General features: G+C 39.0%; 1 protein-coding gene across 1 annotated transcript in view; it reads left to right on the top strand.

Annotated features, from left to right (window-relative positions):
- Positions 1-17,215, top strand: part of LOC117400662 (protein naked cuticle homolog 2) — a 70,944-nt gene extending 53,729 nt beyond the window's left edge. Inside the window, exons 5-10 of the mRNA XM_034000923.3 lie at positions 2,795-2,922; positions 5,355-5,450; positions 8,890-9,037; positions 9,957-10,041; positions 14,494-14,621; positions 15,627-17,215. Of these exons, the coding sequence (XP_033856814.1) occupies positions 2,795-2,922; positions 5,355-5,450; positions 8,890-9,037; positions 9,957-10,041; positions 14,494-14,621; positions 15,627-16,219 (1,178 nt within the window). The 3' untranslated portion in view covers positions 16,220-17,215. The remainder of the gene's footprint in view (positions 1-2,794; positions 2,923-5,354; positions 5,451-8,889; positions 9,038-9,956; positions 10,042-14,493; positions 14,622-15,626) is intronic.
- The last annotated feature ends 1,338 nt before the right edge of the window (positions 17,216-18,553 follow it).

Genomic DNA, 18,553 nt, shown 5'->3' with positions numbered 1-18,553 from the left:
CTTGATGTTCCTGTGACAACAGTTGCAAATATTATTAAGAAGTTTAAGGTCCATGGAACTGTAGGCAACCTCCCTGGGCGCGGCCGCAAGGGGAAAATCGACCCCAGATTGAACAGAAGGATAGTGCGAATGGTAGAAAAAGAACCAAGGATAACTGCCAAAGAGATACAAGCTGAACTCCAAGGTGAAGGTACGTCAGTTTCTGATCGCACCATCCGTCGCTTTTTGAGCGAAAGTGGGCTCCATGGAAGAAGACCCAGGAGGACTCCACTTTTGAAAGAAAAACATAAAAAAGCCAGACTGGAATTTGCTAAAATGCATATTGACAAGCCACAATCCTTCTGGGAGAATGTTCTTTGGACAGATGAGTCAAAACTGGAGCTTTTTGGCAAGTCACATCAGCTCTATGTTCACAGACGAAAAAATGCAGCTTTCAAAGAAAAGAAAACCATACCTACAGTGAAACATGGAGGAGGCTCGGTTATGTTTTGGGGCTGCTTTGCTGCGCCTGGCACAGGGTGCCTTGAATCTGTGCAGGGCACAATGAAATCTCAAGACTATCAAGGTATTCTGGAGCGAAACGTACTGCCCAGTGTCAGAAAGCTCTGTCTCAGTCGCAGGTCATGGGTCCTCCAACAGGATAATGACCCAAAACACACAGCTAAAAGCACCCAAGAATGGATAAGAACAAAACATTGGACTATTCTGAAGTGGCCTTCTATGAGTCCTGATCTGAATCCTGTCGAACATCTATGGAAAGAGCTGAAACTTGCAGTCTGGAGAAGGCACCCATCAAACCTGAGACAGCTGGAGCAGTTTGCTCAGGAAGAGTGGGCCAAACTACCTGTTAACAGGTGCAGAAGTCTCATTGAGAGGTACAGAAAACATTTGATTGCAGTGATTGCCTCTAAAGGTTGTGCAACAAAATATTTGGTTAGCGGTCCCATCATTTTTGTCCATGCCATTTTCATTTGTTTTATTATTTACAATATTATGTTGAATAAAAAATCAAAAGCAAAGTCTGATTTCTATTAAATATGGAATAAACAATGGTGGATGCCAATTACCTTTGTCAGTTTCAAGTTATTTCAGAGAAAATTGTACATTCTTCGTTTTTTGTGGAGGGGTACCAACAAATTTGAGCACGTCTGTATATGTTATGGACCGATACCGAAATCGGCCAGTTGCCAAAATGCCCAGGCAGTTCGCGAAGTGCCCGGCTGCGGTCGGCAGATGCCGAATTAGCATCGAATTTTATATCATTTCGGATGACATGGCGAAGAAAGATTTTTTAACAGACACAGTATACTACTAATAGAGAGTGAATTACCTCTGTTGCCTTTAAGTTCAAAAGTGCACCATCATCGAGCTACCCATTGCCATGTTTATTTAAATAACTTAAATACTTTCTGATAACGCTAGTTTAGAGCAATGGTACTCAACAAAATATCAATGCACAATGTTATTTTCATTGTGGGTTAGATATAGAGGTTCGAGTAATTGGGGGGGGGGGGGGGGAACGAGTCCAGAATAAAATGCAACAATATTTTATTGTATTCTTATTGCTGAAATGCAATATAGATCTCTGTGCAGAGTTCCGTTGAATGAGAGATAATTCAATATCAGCTAGAGACTAATAATCACAGTTTAAACGTGTAAAAGCCACCCAGATAAATATAGTTATCTGAAACTCCGGAAGAACGCAGTGCCAAACAACTCATTTATCATAGCAATATTAATCGTATTTTGGGAGTACAACTGGAATAGAGAGGAAGTGCTGCATGAATGAATGAAAGATGTCGCCAGTGAAGTTTGACCAGGACGCGGCTTCGTGGAAATTAAAGTTTAAAAGCATGATATGGTAGCTATGAACTCCTTTTTACATAACTGAGCTTCCGTATATTTGCCTGTTTTATGATCTCTCATTCAAACAAAGCAACTCTGCACTGAGCTCTGTATGCATTACTGCAATAAAAATACAATAAAACATTGCTGCATTTTATTCTGACTCCCGCCCACCACATATCTAATCCATGATATAACCTGTGGATTGATATTTTGTTGAGTTCCGTTGCTCTAAACTGCATTGTCAGAAAGTTTTTAAGCAGTGCGCTTTTGCCAGAGGTAATTCACTCTCTATTAGTATACTGTATCTGTTAAAAATCTTTCTTCGCCATCAGCCCAGGTGGCTGTGGGCAGTTGATGAACTGCCTGGGCAGATGCCAAAATGACATAAAATTCAATGGTAATTCGGCGTCTGCCCACCGCAGCTGGGCACTTCGCGAGCTGCCCGGGCATTTCAACAACTGCCTGATTTCGGCATCGGTCCATAACACATACACAGTGAAGGTAGCGTCTCTATGGTAATACAAAAGTTAAAAAAAATCTTTGAGCCAAACATTCAGTTTTAATGGCTTACCAAAAAAGTTTCCATAGGGATATTCACAGTCACACTCTCATCATTTTTGTTCTTCAGAAGGATTAATCAAAAACATGTCTTTATTTGTTTAAAAACATTGTCATAAAACAGACTACATTTCAACACCTAATGTGTCTTCATCAGGTTCAAATGTCCCTGATTATATATATATATATATATATATATATATATATATGTTTACTTTTCTTTTTAAACAGCTGAAGGGTTTTTTGCCCGAAACATCCTGAAAATAAAATCATTTTTAATCTTTTAAACTTTTTGTGTACATCTTATAAAAAACCTTTTCTTCTATATATATATATATATATTTTTTTTTTAATGTTTTTCTTCTGTTTCCAACATTGCATTATACAGTGGTGCTACCTCCAGAAAAAGCAGAGGGCTGTGCAGGTTATATGCCATTTATCCATCAAGAAGATGGAGAGAAAGCTATTATTAAAGACCCTAACAAAGGATCAGGAAAGAAGAGAATACATTTGGATGTAAGTCAAGAAATCAGATTCCATCTTATATTTTTATTGAGAAACAAATGTCCCTGAAGAGGGGCAGTACCATGAATGAGGATTCAGCTCATTTGCAGATTCCAGTGGATCTCAGCAACTCTTGAAACATTATACATGAAGTGTTAACAGTTCTACCATCAAATAACATTTTCAGCGCTGTTGCATGATTTTTTATTGTAATCTATATTGCATTTATTCAAATGAAAGACTGAAAGGCTGAGTCACACTGCTCCACATTACGCTGCATTGCTAAGCAGATGCGGAGATGATCTAAGGAAAGATTGTGTAAATTCAGTTGTTAAATACAGGTTTAAACACATTCTCCATACATTATACTTAGGGCTTCAGTTTTTGGGGCTTTATTTTTTATTTGATCCGGACGTGTTTTTCTGGTTTTTATTATTGTTTATCAAAATCTTTTAATTTCAGGGACGAAAAATAAACACTCAAATACACTAAATCTCGGTTTTTAACATTCATTAATACACACGTCGATCATGCATAATTATAATTATAAAAAGTTTAACTTACTTTTTAGAAGTGCAGATGTCCGTCTCGTAGGACTGAGGAAAGAAAACCCAGCACAGCCATAGTTTATCAACTGCACAGTGCAAAAATGATGATTGGACTGTGTGGCAAAGTGGTAAGTGGTACGTGCAGGTGCAGTGCAGTAATCCAACAAGAAATGACGACAAACAAAGTACGCGTGAAGAGGTTTCTGTTTATTTTAATCCAGGGGTCTGATGACCAAACAAACAATTATGGTTGGTCATACACAACGATGTGTATCGCATAGTAAATGATGATGGGTTGCAGTCCCGTTTACAATAAACAATTAACCCACAAGAACAATAATCCCAATGCAAATACCCAAACACAAACACGGTCACCTCTCCCAGTGAGTGCTGTAGTGCTGGTCGTGAATTTACAATGTTATTTTAGTCAGTCTGTGTGTTGTTGTCCGGGTTTTGTGTTGGCCGTGGGCGACAGCTTCGGATCGTGTTTAGCCGTCTAGTCTAATACACAAGACAAACGACAATATAGACAGACTGACAAAAACAAACAAAACAAACCACAACAAAGGAACAGATTATGATTCTCCGTAACCCTTTTTATGCTGTCACACATGACCCCTTGGTAAACGAGTGCAACCGCCTCTCCAGTCTGTGGCTGCCACGTCGTTTCCCTTCCGGGTCAATGCATTCTTGCAACGGAGTCTCGCCTTCATCCAGACTGGCCGACTTCCCGACCCTGGGAAAGAACTGTCAGACCAGCCCATCCAAAGAACTCTGTTCTCGCTGCTTAGCGCCCTCACAGGTCGGGAGGGAGATTTACAACCAAGAATCATTGTCTTTCTGTCACAGACCGTTACAATGCTTTCCATACTGCAGGCCCTGTGCAAACAATGTTTTATGCAGAAAACCCCATAGTATGATTATGTGAGTGGTGTTTCATTTTAATAAATTAATTATAGATTTCCATATTTTATTGGCACAAAAAAAAAAGAATAATTCTAAACATGTCATATGGGAAATTTGATAGGTTATCATCGGTTAAAACCAAAAAAGCTCAAGCCCTGATTATACTCATTATGTAAACACAATACTCCACAAACTTACAATTTTAAAAACCTAAAGAAGAGTAAATTTGTCCACCAACAATCCCATTAGGTTTAAAAAGACAAATACAAATGTGTAGAGGAGAAAGAAATCTTTGGAGAGGAGAAAATATCTTTGCACTTTGTGTGGATTTGTAATGTTAAAAATATATGGTTAGTATGCCATAAACATTCATAGAGTGCTGTGGTTAATTCACTCATGCCTTTTGGGATTTAATGGTGGAAATCCTTCTTTAGATTTTAAAATGAGAGTTATTTACACCTTACTGAGAGCACCTTACTGTTTATGTATTGTGTTTGCTGTACAAAAAAGGAAAGTGTTAGTGCTGTGGACAATGCAGAAAATAAATGAAAATACATTTTATTCATAAAAACATTGCTTTATTGAGAATGAGTGCAACTGCTATACTTCTGCACCAACAGTTTATTTAATCAATTACAAGCCAGTTATAAGATACCTCTAATCATGAGTGTTTGCCAATAGAAAAGTAACAAAGGATACTACTTCAAATCCTTTCCTGGAAATGCAGAAAAAAGGCCAAACGTGCTACAGGCCTTTTTCCAAGCACAGGTGATCCGAGTTAAAATCTTGGTCTGAAACCCAATCTTAGTCTTGGGATATGCAGACATTTTTACAAAGCCAAATCAAAATAAACTCAGCAAAATTTAATTAAACTTATTTGGCGTTTACAAAGGTCCCTTTGTAGCACAAAGTGTAATATTACTTGAAAATTGCTCTGTTCTGTATGCACTCCTGCCAGTAAAAACTAAAGTGTATTTATTATGGTTTTAGGAGCTGGAGTGTGATGTATCAGTAGAGGATGACAATCGACAAGAATGGACCTTTACTCTCTATGACTTTGATAACAGCGGGAAGGTAACCAAAGAGGTAATCTGCTAGTGGAACATCTGAGCCTGTTCTTTTTCCATTTCCTATAAGCATGCCATAGTTAAATAAACCCTATTTTAAACTACACTGGAGCGCTTATTGTTCCAACGGGATTAAAATCTGGGCATGTTTTGAATAAAATGTTCTTAGTAAACAATAACAAAAGGCAAAGTTAATACTGGCACAAACATATTAGTAATAAACATGGTTCATGCTTTCCATTTGATTAAAATATATTATTAGCAGACCAGGCTCTGTACCAGTAGTTTCCAAAAGAAACTAGGAAAATAATGTAGTTTGAAAAACACCTTTTACATTATTTGTTTTAAATATTTAAGCATTCCTTTCTGGACAGGTTACTTTACTAATTGTCAATAATCCACCACTGTTATTTCATAAACCATTTGAGATGCCAACTTCAGAGTATGGAAACTTCTCTGGCAAAATATAAGTGCACCAGTCACTTTGACATGTGACCTAAGGAACATGCTCATATACATGCATGGAATAGCCTGCCAGGTAAAACAGCAGCATCTAAAACACTAGAAATGTTACGAAAACAAAGACTCCTTTAGTAGAGGCAAATGGTGTGCTAAGAAGAGACAAGCTTCTTCTCATTCGCTACATTTTCTTGTGTTCTTACAGTTGAACCTGGATTCCATCAAAATAATTGGGCTGCAGTTAAAAGGACAGATTCAGACTAAACTTTGGCAGAACTTAACCCTTTAGAACCCAGAATAATACTAGAACCCTTCTGTAGATTCCTGGGAATTTGTTTTATTCAAATAAACATAACTCAAAAACCAAGCAAAATCTGTATTTTAAACAAGACAAATCATTCTTTGAACTGACACCAAGCTTGACCGTTTTTGCAAAGTAAAACGTACTGTTTTACTTCCACGAATATAAGTGGTTGTAAATAAAACAGACATTACTGAATGGGTATTTACTAGTGGTGAGCAACGATATGAAAATTGTATATCGATATTGTGCATGTATTTCGATATCGATATCGATAATATCGAAGTCTTCCAATACACAGAAAAATATAATAACACAATTGCAATATCAAATGCAATACATATATAGACAGTGTTTGTATTTTTAGCAGTATTAGTGTACTGCGAGCGTACTTTTTTTCGATATCGATTAGTATAATTATTATTGATATCGAATGGAGAAAATGAACGATATCGATATCATATCAAAATATCGATATTGGTGCCCATCACTAGTGTCCTAAAGACCTGAATCTTGAATACTTTATACCAAAGCTGCTTTTTGAGCCTGTGACGCAGTCATGACCCCGCCCCGAGGGATCAAAAGCACTGCAGTCACAGATCTCAGTGCCATTTTTCCTTTCAAGACTGACCTGATCGGAGAGCCTTGTTCAAATAAGTAAATTGTTGCTTATATCTGTATATATTTCGCATTTTATGTATTTTTACACATTTTGTATGTGATAATTAAACTAATCGCTGTTATAGTTTTTCTATTTACACGTATTTGTGTGCACTACAGCCTATTGCTAGTTACGTCCCGCTGCGGTCTTGTGCCCTACGTGAAACCAGCGGCTCGAGTCGCTCCTTCCTAGGGACCCAGCAACGTAAGTCGGCTGACTTTGTGCTCTCCCCCCAGACTGCATAGGCCCGGCTGGAACTTATTTTCTTTCTCGATTTTGCTAATTAGCACCATACAAGACGTTTTATATTATTTATGTAATTGTTCAATTTTTGTTTTTTGTTGAGAAAAAAAATTCTAATTGTGTTTTTTCTGTGTTTTACAGATACCACGTGCAGGCCTGTCTGTTACGTGGTGTTCAGCACACGTGCAGAAAGAGCAGCTGCTGTTCTCAGCAGCATTTGACGGACCGAGATACTCGCTTCGGCTTGTTGTTGATGCCGTTTTGGTGACCAGCTATTTTAGTTATTTTTTACACGAGGTTAAAGGGAGACATGTGCTTATATGCACAGACAACACAACAGTGATGGCCTACATCAACCAACAGGGTGGCCTGTGGTTGCCCAGTCTCCATCGTGTGGCCCGCGACCTTTTGCTGTGGGCACACGAGAACCTCCTCTCACTGCGGGCAGTTAATCTGCCAGGGATGACGAACTGGGCGGTGCACCTCCTCTCAAGGGGAGTCCCCAGCTGCTCGGAGTGGAGACTTCACCCCGAGGTCGTAAGCCTAATTTGAGAGTTCGGGGGAGCAGAGATAGACCTCTTTGACTCCCAGGAATCAACACACTGTCCCCTCTTTGTTCTCCCGCTGTGTCTGGAGAACAACCTTGATGCAGCTCCTGAGTGGCCAGCTGCTCAGTCAGGCACGGGGGACCTTATGGTATCCCGACCCATCGAGTCTGAAGCTCTGGGTCTGGCCCCTGAATGGCTGCATTTGAGCCATCTGGGACTTTCCAACAAGGTTATTGACACCCTACAGAATGCAAGGGCATCATCCACACGTTCCCAGTGTGGGTACAAGTGGTGCGTCTTCCAGGTGTAATGTCTGCCTCATGGGTTTGACCCCACGACTTGTCCCATGGCAGTAATACTGCAATTTTTGCAGGACCTTTTTGACGAGGGGAAATCCCCCTCTACGTTAAAGTTCTATCTGGCAGCAATTTCAGCTTGCCATGTCAAAATTGACTCCCCAGGAGCTCACTTCCTGGCAGGGCTTGACGGCTTTGTCTGCCTATGAAGGGCATTGTCACTTGCTGGAGGCTAGACATGGTTCTTAATGCACTCATGAAGCCTCCATTTCTACACATGCATTCAGCTGAGCTGAAATTGCTATAATTTAAAATGGCTTACTAGCTTGATATCACCTCCGCGGGTGTGAGATGCAGGCATTTTCTATCGTGAAAGCCTGCTTATTTTTTACAGCGGCCAGAACAAGGGTCACGCTCTGTACCAATCCTGCCTTCTTGCTGAAGACTATCTCGGCTTTCCTTGTCAACCAGTCTGTGGAATTGGAGGCTTTCCATCCACCTCCTTTCCAGTCTGACAGGGAGCGACAGCTCCATACGCTGTGCCCAGTTCGGGCCCTGGCGTATTATGTTGATAGGACAAAAAGTTGGAGGCAGTCTGAACAATCTTTTGTCGGCTGTGGAGTAAAGTCCCGTGGTCAAGCCCTGTCTAAGCGGCGGCTGTCCAAGAGGATAGCAGACACGGTCAAGACTGCCTATGAGCTGGCCAACTTGCCCTCTCCAGAAAAGCTGCGAAACTTTTGGCCATAGCTGTACATTAAAGCGGAACACTGTATTTGACCTCTGTAATAGAACCAGGAGCGAGCCAGATTATTGTGGAGGCTGGTTACAGGGTACAGATGGAAATATGCCATTCAACTTAGAGACAGGGTTTATTCAGATCTATTTCTTACAATGACTGGAGCAGGCTGTGTAATACTCCACTGGTCAATCTGTGTTATTTTGTACTGCAGGATATGTCCAGCCTGATGCACACCATTTATGAAGTGGTGGATGCCTCAGTGAATCAGTCCTCAAATAACAGCAAGACTTTAAGAGTGAAGCTGACCGTAACTCCAGAACCCTGCAGCAAGAAGAAGGATGTGCCTCTTGCAGGACAAGGTACACAATTAATTCTTTGTGCTTTTAGTTAAAGGCTTTAAAAGAATATATATTCTGTTTCATAAATGCCCACAACAGTCCCTTATATGTGGTTCTTTTTTTCCCTTGACTGCTCATGTATCCTCCCACAACACTACAATATAAAACCTTTTGGGTGGTTCTGCTAATCGACTAACACTAAATACATGTATATCTTCATTCCACTTTAATCTTTAAACACAGACCATGAACACATGGGAAAGTCATGTGTTTGTGTACCTTGGTCAATTGCCATCTCTTGTGGATTTTCAATACCGCACGTATGACAACACATTTTTCTTGTGTGCGGTGCCAGGTTTCGCTGGGGTTTCCCTGTTATCCTTTGGTTGTTGAATGTGTGCTTGACATTAACCATGTATTCCAACACTCAAGCACTAATGCTGTTTTTTTATTTTTTGTCAGTCCTGTGGAGTATAAAGCTTGACACACTTCTTAAGAATAAAACACATGCATTACAATGTTATTAAAAAAATCTTATCGTTGTTAAGTTGGGTTGACAGTCGTCCATAATAATATTTCACTGTAGTTTGTAATACTTCAAACCTTCAGTTGTCTGACACCAGCTTTTCTCCAAAGAATTTCTATTACCAGTACACAACAAAGCAACATTGCCACTGAAGTCGCTGTGGTAATATAAACAACGGTGTCTCACAAAAAACATCACTATATCGGCATCTGCACTAAATTGCATTATTCATAATTTCTTTGTATAAAATACAAAAAAAAAATTCTGTTTAAACAATGTGTGAACCTTTTGTTTTGTGTTCTTGGTATAAATAATGTCAATTCCATTATTAATTATGAGGGAATAAACAAGAGCAAATAGAAATATCAAATAATTATTTCATTCATATTTTTTTACACAATTTTGTTTCTATAGATCGAGACGGAAGTCGCTGCCGAAATGAAACAGAGCACTTGGAAGATGGGAGGAATGGAAACAAAAGGCTATCTGCTCATATTAGGTACTGAAAAACCTAGCATATCTAAAGGGTCACCAAGCACTGAGGGTGATGATTTATACCTGAGCAACAGCATACTGTATTGCTGTATCTCTTGACTGTAAATGCACATGTTCACATTGATTTCATTAAAACCATACATTAAAAGGCTGCTGTTCACATCAACCTAAAAACAAACAATGTTTTGACTCATATTTCAAACTCATCTCAACGTGTGCAAACATATTACATTTTCTACAAGCTTAATGTAAATAGGAAGATATCTGGAGTATTTGCATAGCAGGTTCAATCCTGCACATAATTAAACATTAATGACAAACATAGAGGTCAGATACCAACCTGCTGTGGATGGGAAACTACAGTTCCGGTGGACTCATCCATTCAATTTAATCAAAGTCATGATGCTTTTTGCTTACACTGGCCTTTACAGACGAGTTAGAAATGATGCATCTTGACTGGCTGAGAGAGTGTCCATAATATTTGGTTTATAATGTCAGATTAAAGCAGTTTTGTGTGGACAGATAAAAAGTAATTATTGAATCTACTCTTCCCTCATGATTTTCAGTGGTACACAACCACAGTGATAACATCATTTTTGTTTTGATATACCAGTGCATGGTAATTATGCTGCTTACCTTGCTTTTCCTATGCTTATATATGTAACCTTGTAGCGTTCAGCCGTTTGTTGTGTCTCCTTTAAAAGGGGTGGACTGTGCGTGTGTGTGTGTGTCACTCATTTCACTGCATTGGATAAACTTAAAAAGGACGTGTTTCTTTCAGTTTAAAAGAGGAAGAATGGTGGCAGTTGGACTAGGCAGTGCTGGGCTATGTGGCAGTGTGTTTTCTTTCTTACTGTATTATGATGAATGTTAGAGCACACGCTTGTGAATACTGGCGGCGTGTTTTATTTAACCATATTTAAATGAATTGAAGCAGACTTCAAAAATATGTTGCTTTCCTGGTTTGTTAAAATAGCTGAAGCAATATTAAAACAGGGCTGCTTTCCTGGTTGTTTGTTAAAATATCTGAAGCCATATTAAAGACAGAGCTGTGTGCCTTGTTGTTTAAAAAGTCTGAGGATTCAATGGATAAAGGTCAGACTATTTATTTCTGTTTATATGTTGCTGGTTGCAGACAAACAGAGGAACGGAATTAATTGTGTCAGGTTGGATTTGCTTCTTCTGCTGCTATAATAGTGCTTCATGAATACAAGAAAACCAGTTACTAAAAGTTTGGGACTATTAGCTATTTGCTAAAACCACTGCCTTAGCCTATAATTGCTGTAGTTTAACACTGCAACATGCTGTTTTTGTTTTGTTTATTATTTTAATTCTCAATTACTTTTGCTAAATGTATTATTTATTGATTTATTTATTGATTTATTGTCTAAAGATCTTGTGCGTACCAAACCACTAGTATACAAAATGATTGCCGTGTTGTTAGATGTAGGCACTTAATGAACTCCGGAGTTCGTGTTAATTGTGTATTGTGGTTTGTTTGTACATACTAAGTTAGTTTTTCTTTCGTTACACATTGGAGTAGTGTATCTGGATGGGTTTTTTGCTTTTATGTATTGATACTGCTATTTACATTAATGCTAATGGGGAAATTAACAGTATAAAAGTACCGTGTAGTAATGCCACGGATAAATTGAAAAGCTAACCTAGTTACTAACAGGCCTAGGGTAAGGTGTATATTTAGAAGTTATATTAGGCCCTCTAACATATTAAATTGGGTTTTATTTGAAAATTTGGTAATATTTATGTGCCTGATGCCGAAACATAAATTAAATGCTGTAAAGGTTAGCCCAAATCGTTACAACCTTGGCATGTGGTTCAGTGGGCAGGAGATTGAGCTCTTCCTCCCTGTTCTGCCCCTGTCAAACTATCTGTCCACTTCCCTATTTATACCCTAAGTCACGCCCTTATTCCTCGTCTCACTTTTCATTTGGTCTTGCTTTTTATTATGCTCAGTGTATAGACCCAAGCTTCAACTTGAATACAACTTAGACAGTAAATCAAACAAATCTACTTCTGGTTTACTGACTACGACATCATGCTATCTAAAAACTGCATTATTTAACTTACCTAAAACTCTAAAGGTTGGTTTATACTTCTATCGCAGACAAAAGCCATACATCAGCTGCAGACACTTCTTCGGGTGCGCCAGAAGGACTGAAGCACCCCCGGGTTCACAGACTTTTTGACGCAGCAAAGTGGTCGTAGCTGTCGGTCATACTTTCAGCCAGTCTGCGTTACTGCCGGTGTCGACTTGTGACTAGGGTTGGCAAAAGGCTCCACGACACTGAGACAGGATTTTAAAATTGCTCGTCTCATGAATGTGAATGTGTAAATTGGCTCATATATATTTTTATGAACAGCAAACGAGTAAAACTGATCAGCTGTTCTCCATACTGCCTCCGATCAGACGTACTGAACAGCTGAGCAACGTTACTGATTTGACGGGGAAAGTAATTGCATAAGAAAATAAATAGCGACGCTAACTTATTAATGACTCAAATATATAAAAAGAATAGCAATAATACAAATAAAAATACATTGTATTCATTATTATTGTTATTATTACACAGGTGGTTGCTGTGCATGGTAGCCTATGTAAGCACCAATATTAATTTTAGCAAAGGTTCATTTACTCCTCAATTTCATTCAGTTTAGAGGCAAGTTTAAAATCCTGTTCTGTTCATGTTTATTGGGTTCCTCAAAAACTTGCTCTATCGCGCTTCACTGGCTTGCGACCATGCCACAAATGTTGGATTTTTTCAACATCATCTGACCCTGTGCGTTTTGCGGTCACAGACACACATGAAAAGGCCGTACGACTTTTTAAAAAAGACGCAGCTCGCGGATGATGTCATTCCGACTGTCGGAGATCACTGACTGACACCTGCGTCACCCTTCTCACATGTATCTGAAATCTTCAACGGCGATATCACCCCTCCAGCTCAGCAGCCCAGCAAAAAACTTCTCTCTAGTCTACTCAAATCATCCGTCTTTCTCCTACATCGGATGCTGCAGCTGAACCTGTGGTCATGGAACCGCTATTCCAGCCCTTGATGTCTCAGTCTCCCTGCTGATCAAAACAAGTTTATTTTGATCCTTCTCCTCCTCTATGGCTTCTTCAAATACTGCCCAGCTCTGGATCCACAACATTCACACCGCCCACCAGTCTGCTTGGCTGCATCATTCCAGCTGTCCATGGTTTTTTAATCTACAATTTTCCAAGGGCGGCTTTTATCTAAACCGGCTTCCAGATGCCTTTCTCTCCATGCTGCTTTACTCTACAATGCAGACCAACTACAATACCACTATTGCCTATTCTATCCCAACCCCCACCCCCCTTCTTCTTTGCGTAACATACCCCTCCCATCCTCATTCTCATCAATATCCTCTGCTGAGGATGCTTCTATGATCTAGTCACGGAATCCCTTTGCCTTTCTACCTTCTTTGATTTCCTCAGCTGCTCTGAGTTTCTTGTCCCCTCACCCTCCAGTTTTCTCTCCCTGTGCCTCCATTCCTGCGACCTCTGGTCCCTGATTCTCACTTCCTTCTCTTCCTGCCCATCTTCAAAACGGACTAGTTGTGCCAAGGTCAGTTTGTACAGCTCTGTAAACTTAAATGTCGCCTGTGCCCTTTTTCCTTTCCTACCTTTCCTGTCATAACCCTTTCAATCCCTCTGATCCCCTGTTCACCAAAGCAAGCGGTTTTCTGTGAGCCAGAGGGGACCCTCGGACAAAAAGCCTCAACCTTTTTTTCCTGATTCCTTTCCTGTGCTCTCTTTCTCCTTTACATCCATGCCAGTCTCCCCCTCTGGAGAACTAAGCCTGTTTCCCAGCCACGCCAGCTTCTACTCCACCAAGTCGACTCTCTGAGAGCCAGGGGGAGACCCCTGGCCTTGCATGTTTCTTTCTTCTTTCTCCTTCCAGCGTTCCATCCCCTCTCGAGTGGAGTGAAGCTCACTACTCAGCCTTGGAGGTCTGGTCGCACTGACCTCCCTAAATCTCTGGACTTCTCTCCATCTTTTTGATTCCCCTGCTATCCTTTTTCCCCTTGGGTGAAGCAAATCTCACTTCTCAGCCTTGGTGACTCGGCTGCACCGGCTTCACATCCGTGAGACAAAAGGAGACACTGACCTCTTTACTAAATCCCAAGCACTCTCCTTCCCTCCTAATCACCAGATGTTTTAGCTTCACACAGTGCTTGCTCCTCTCCTGTGAATTGGTGCTTTACCATGCTGATCCAACTTTTAAAAGGTTAACTGGTAAACTCTGTCTGCTAATGGTTCTGATAGGTTAATACACTATTATTAGTATGGTATACCAATGGTATATTTCTAACTTTTTGATAAGCATAAGCAGCTTTATTAAAAATGATAAAAATTAGCATTGAAAAAAGGTATTTTTCATTCTCATTTACTCATAATACTCTCTTGTTTCAGAAAAAACAATGGCGAACAACCCCCCAGCAATGAAGGGGATGATTACTGTGTTGACGAGAACACTGAAAGAAGGAACCATTACCTTGATTTGGCTGGAATAGAGAACTACACTTCTAGATTTGATGCAGGTGAAGTCAAACACAATGGAAGCTTGCATCTTATGATTGAATTAAAGCATTCATGTATAAAATACAATAAAAGTGGTTATGAAAAGTGACTAAGAGAAAAAGTAAGACATTGCAATATATAAAGGGTATCATGATAAAAAAATGTTTGGGTTATGTTAATGAAAGAAACTGTTTAGTGGTTGAAAAACTGGCCCATAATGCAAAATGCACATTCGAATTTGAAAAATAGTCTGTCGTCTTTATTTGAGTTTACCATATAGGATACTATTTTTTACAGTTACTCCATTGAGATGGATTACAGTCGAAGTTCTGTTTTCACATAATTTTACATTCTAAACCGTATATAAGAATAATTAATGTTAAGGATATTTATCAATAAATACTTTAATTATTTCCTGACCCATTTTGTGACGTTTCTAATGGTACTAGTATTACAGAGTTTGGTTTAGAATATTGTAGTCCAAATGAATAAAGAAACAAGACAAACGTTTAGTGCTTTGCCAACACATCTGAATGCAATCAAATACCCTTGATAAATGTAAAGTTGGATTCGTTACCCTGACAAGGCCTATAAAGTCTGTATAAACCTCAGGGAGACAGTCCAAGTTCAAAATGGTACACAAGAAAGCTGGACTTTGGCCAAACATGTAGCCTTGTATGCTCAATTTACTTTTCTAAAAAATAGCATCAAGCAGCATTTAGTAATCCCTGGTGTTCGTTTTATTTTTCCTAAATTTGTAATAATCAGAATATAGAAGTGAAGCTGTTTAAATCTTATAATAATATATATAGTTACAAAGTGAACACATTTTACTGACCCCTTTTGTCTTTGAAACAATTAAAAGAAGATACAGTGACTAACAACTGTATTAATGCACATTACTAGGTACAGTTTGTGGTCAGTTTTTAAGTTTTGTCTCAATCTTTTATACAGCTTGGGTATTACAGTCTTAAATATATTTATATTGTTAACGAAACCCCTACATATACTTTGTTTTCATTTAGGGTCACCACCTTCACAACCTCGACAGGAGCATCATGGGAAGAGCTCCCACACTCAGAACAGGTCCCGTTCACAAGAGTCTGAAGCGCACAACATCCACCATCGGCAGTCCCAGTTACTGTCAGATTACTTACTGCATGCTGGGGAGCCCATGGGCAGGGGCTTGGATGTGCTGCAGAGGGGAAAAGGCCAGGAAAAGCAGTTTGTAAAGTCTCCTAAAGGGATGTCGAAAGGCCCTGGAGTACCTGGTGTAAATAATGGGGGCAAGTTGAGCAAAGGTCACAACTACTACATGCCACACAGGGCCTCACAGGCTGGACTGGCTGGGCAAGATGTCTATCACCTCCAGCCTCAACAACAACAGCAACAGCAGCAGCACGGCCACAAGAAGTACAAGCAGAAGGCCAGAGATGCCCACTCACCACTGAAGGCTTCTCACTCCCAACCTACAGTGACAGAGCATGAGTTGAAGAGGGATTTACCACCAGTCCTTACCAACGAGGGCTATGTTATGCCAGTTGTACAAAGACATGAACATCACCATCACCATGAACACCACCATCACCACCACTACCACCACTACCACCAGTCATGACCGTCACCGTCTGCTGGGAAACGTTTCCAAATGGATGTTTGTTACACCCTATATTTAAGAGTGTGAACGTTCTTGGATATCCAAAAGTCTTTGTGTTACGTACCATACCTACCAGTACAGAAAATGGTGCTACTGTGTTTATTCAGCGTGAATATTTTTTATTTTTTTTTAAGAAGGACAATATTGCATGTGGAAACTTCTTTTTTGTTTTTTAAATTGACAACAGTTACTGTTTCTGCTCATCGTTGGACCTCAGGTGTAATATGCAGCTCCTAAGCTACACAGCAAAGGCTGCTTTATAAACACAAGCCTGTTGTGGACTGTTGACTATCCCCTTGGATTTGGAAACTTTCAGAACACCACTGCCAGTTCTAAATGCAAAACAATATATATATATATATATATATATATATATATATATATATATATATATATATATAATTTTAATAAAACATATATTTGATTATTAAAAATGTAGTGCTTTGTTAAATTCTTGGAATTTCGTTCTTTGAAAGTGAAACTGTTCCTGTTTTACAACCTCATCGTTTTCAGCTGAATCCCTTAAATTGTGGTCCTATTGAAGTATAGATCTGTGTAAAGTATTTAATAACAGTAGAGAAACCCAGCATGCATGTGTTACTTTAAAGTCTGAATGTATCTTGTATAACCATGTTTGTTATTGTTATTATTATTTATTCATTTATGAATGCACAGATATGCCTTTGCCTATTAATTTTTTAAGTATGTATTTTTAATGTACATCTGGTGCACTGGCCTTGTAAAAAGAGCTAGGGTTAAGAGTCACTATATCACAAAAATGTATTGAGATTCACAAAAGCATGATTTATTTTTTAAATAAATAAAACAGAGATTTTTTTTTTTTTGAATAATGCACATCTGACTTTAATACATCAGGTAAAGAAAGTGACTTTACAGTATACTGTTACACAGTATTTGAAGACAAAATGATAAACACCAAGGGAATAAACACCAAAGCATATTTGATCAGTATTAGGTCCTCTGCTCTTCCTAACCTACATTAATGACTTAGATTCTGGTATAGTAAGCAAACTTGTTAAATTTGCAGACGACACAAAAATAGGAGGAGTGGCAAACACCATTGTAGTAGCAAAGGTCATTCAAAATGATCTAGACAGCATTCGGAACTGGGCAGACACATGGCAAATTGCATTTAATAGAGAAAAGTGTAAGGTACTGCACACAGGCAATAAAAATGTGCATTATAAATATCATATGGGAGATTCTAAAATTGAAGAAGGAATCTATGAAAAAGACCTGGGAGTTTATGTTGACTCAGAAATGTCTTCATCTAGACAGTGTGGGGAAGCTATAATAAAAGGCCAACAAGATGCTCGGATATATAGTGAAACGTGCTGATTTTAAATCAAGGGAAGTAATGTTAAAACTCTACAATGCATTAGTAAGACCTCATCTAGAATACTGTGTTCAGTTCTGGTCACCACGCTACAAAAAGTGTATTGCTGCTGTAGAAAGAGTGCAAAGAAGAGCTGCCATAAAAGGCATGTCATATGCAGACAGGCTAAAATAGTTGAATCTATTCAGTCTTGATCAAAGGAGACTACGCGGCAATCTGATTCAAGCATTCAAAATCCTAAAAGGTATTGACAATGTCGACCCAAGGGACTTTTTTTTACCTGAAAAAAGAAACAAGGACCAGGGGTCACAAATGGAGATTAGATAAAGGGGCATTCAGAACAGAAAATAGGATTTTTTTTTTTTTTTTTACACAGAATTGTGAGAGTCTGGAACTCCCCAGTAATGTTGTTGAAGCTGACACCCTGGGATCGTTCAAGAAGCTGCTTGATGAGATTCTGGGATCAATAAGCAACAACCAAACGAGCAAGATAGGCTGAATGGCCTCCTCTCGTTTATAAACTTTCTTATGTTCTTATGAATAGCTAAGGAGTATGCCAAGGAATGCCCATACCATATTTTATATAGGTACAGTCGAATGAGCACCTACACTGTATTCTTGTTTCCAGGGATATTCACCTGCCTGTTTACAGAACTATTGCACTGTAAAACATGAATTCACCTTTGCATTGCATGTTACAAAAAATAAGGGGCAGTACTGCTTCTGGCCCAGTATTGTTCCATATGCTGATGGAGAGCAATATCTTGAGAACGTAACTTTTATTTACTTTTAGTTAACATTTTACAGTATAAAACAAAATTACAAATTAAAATACAAGTTAAAATATCAGACTGAAAATAAGGGAAATAAAAAAAAAATCTTATCACTGGTTCTTCTGAGTTCAATCCATATAAAAACACATGAAACAGGAGGTAGAA

This window comes from Acipenser ruthenus, chromosome 4 (assembly GCF_902713425.1).
Source record: "Acipenser ruthenus chromosome 4, fAciRut3.2 maternal haplotype, whole genome shotgun sequence".
Classification (NCBI taxonomy): domain Eukaryota; kingdom Metazoa; phylum Chordata; class Actinopteri; order Acipenseriformes; family Acipenseridae; genus Acipenser; species Acipenser ruthenus.
The sequence above is the reverse complement of the archived record's forward strand: the minus strand, read 5'-3'. Positions and strand labels throughout refer to the sequence as shown.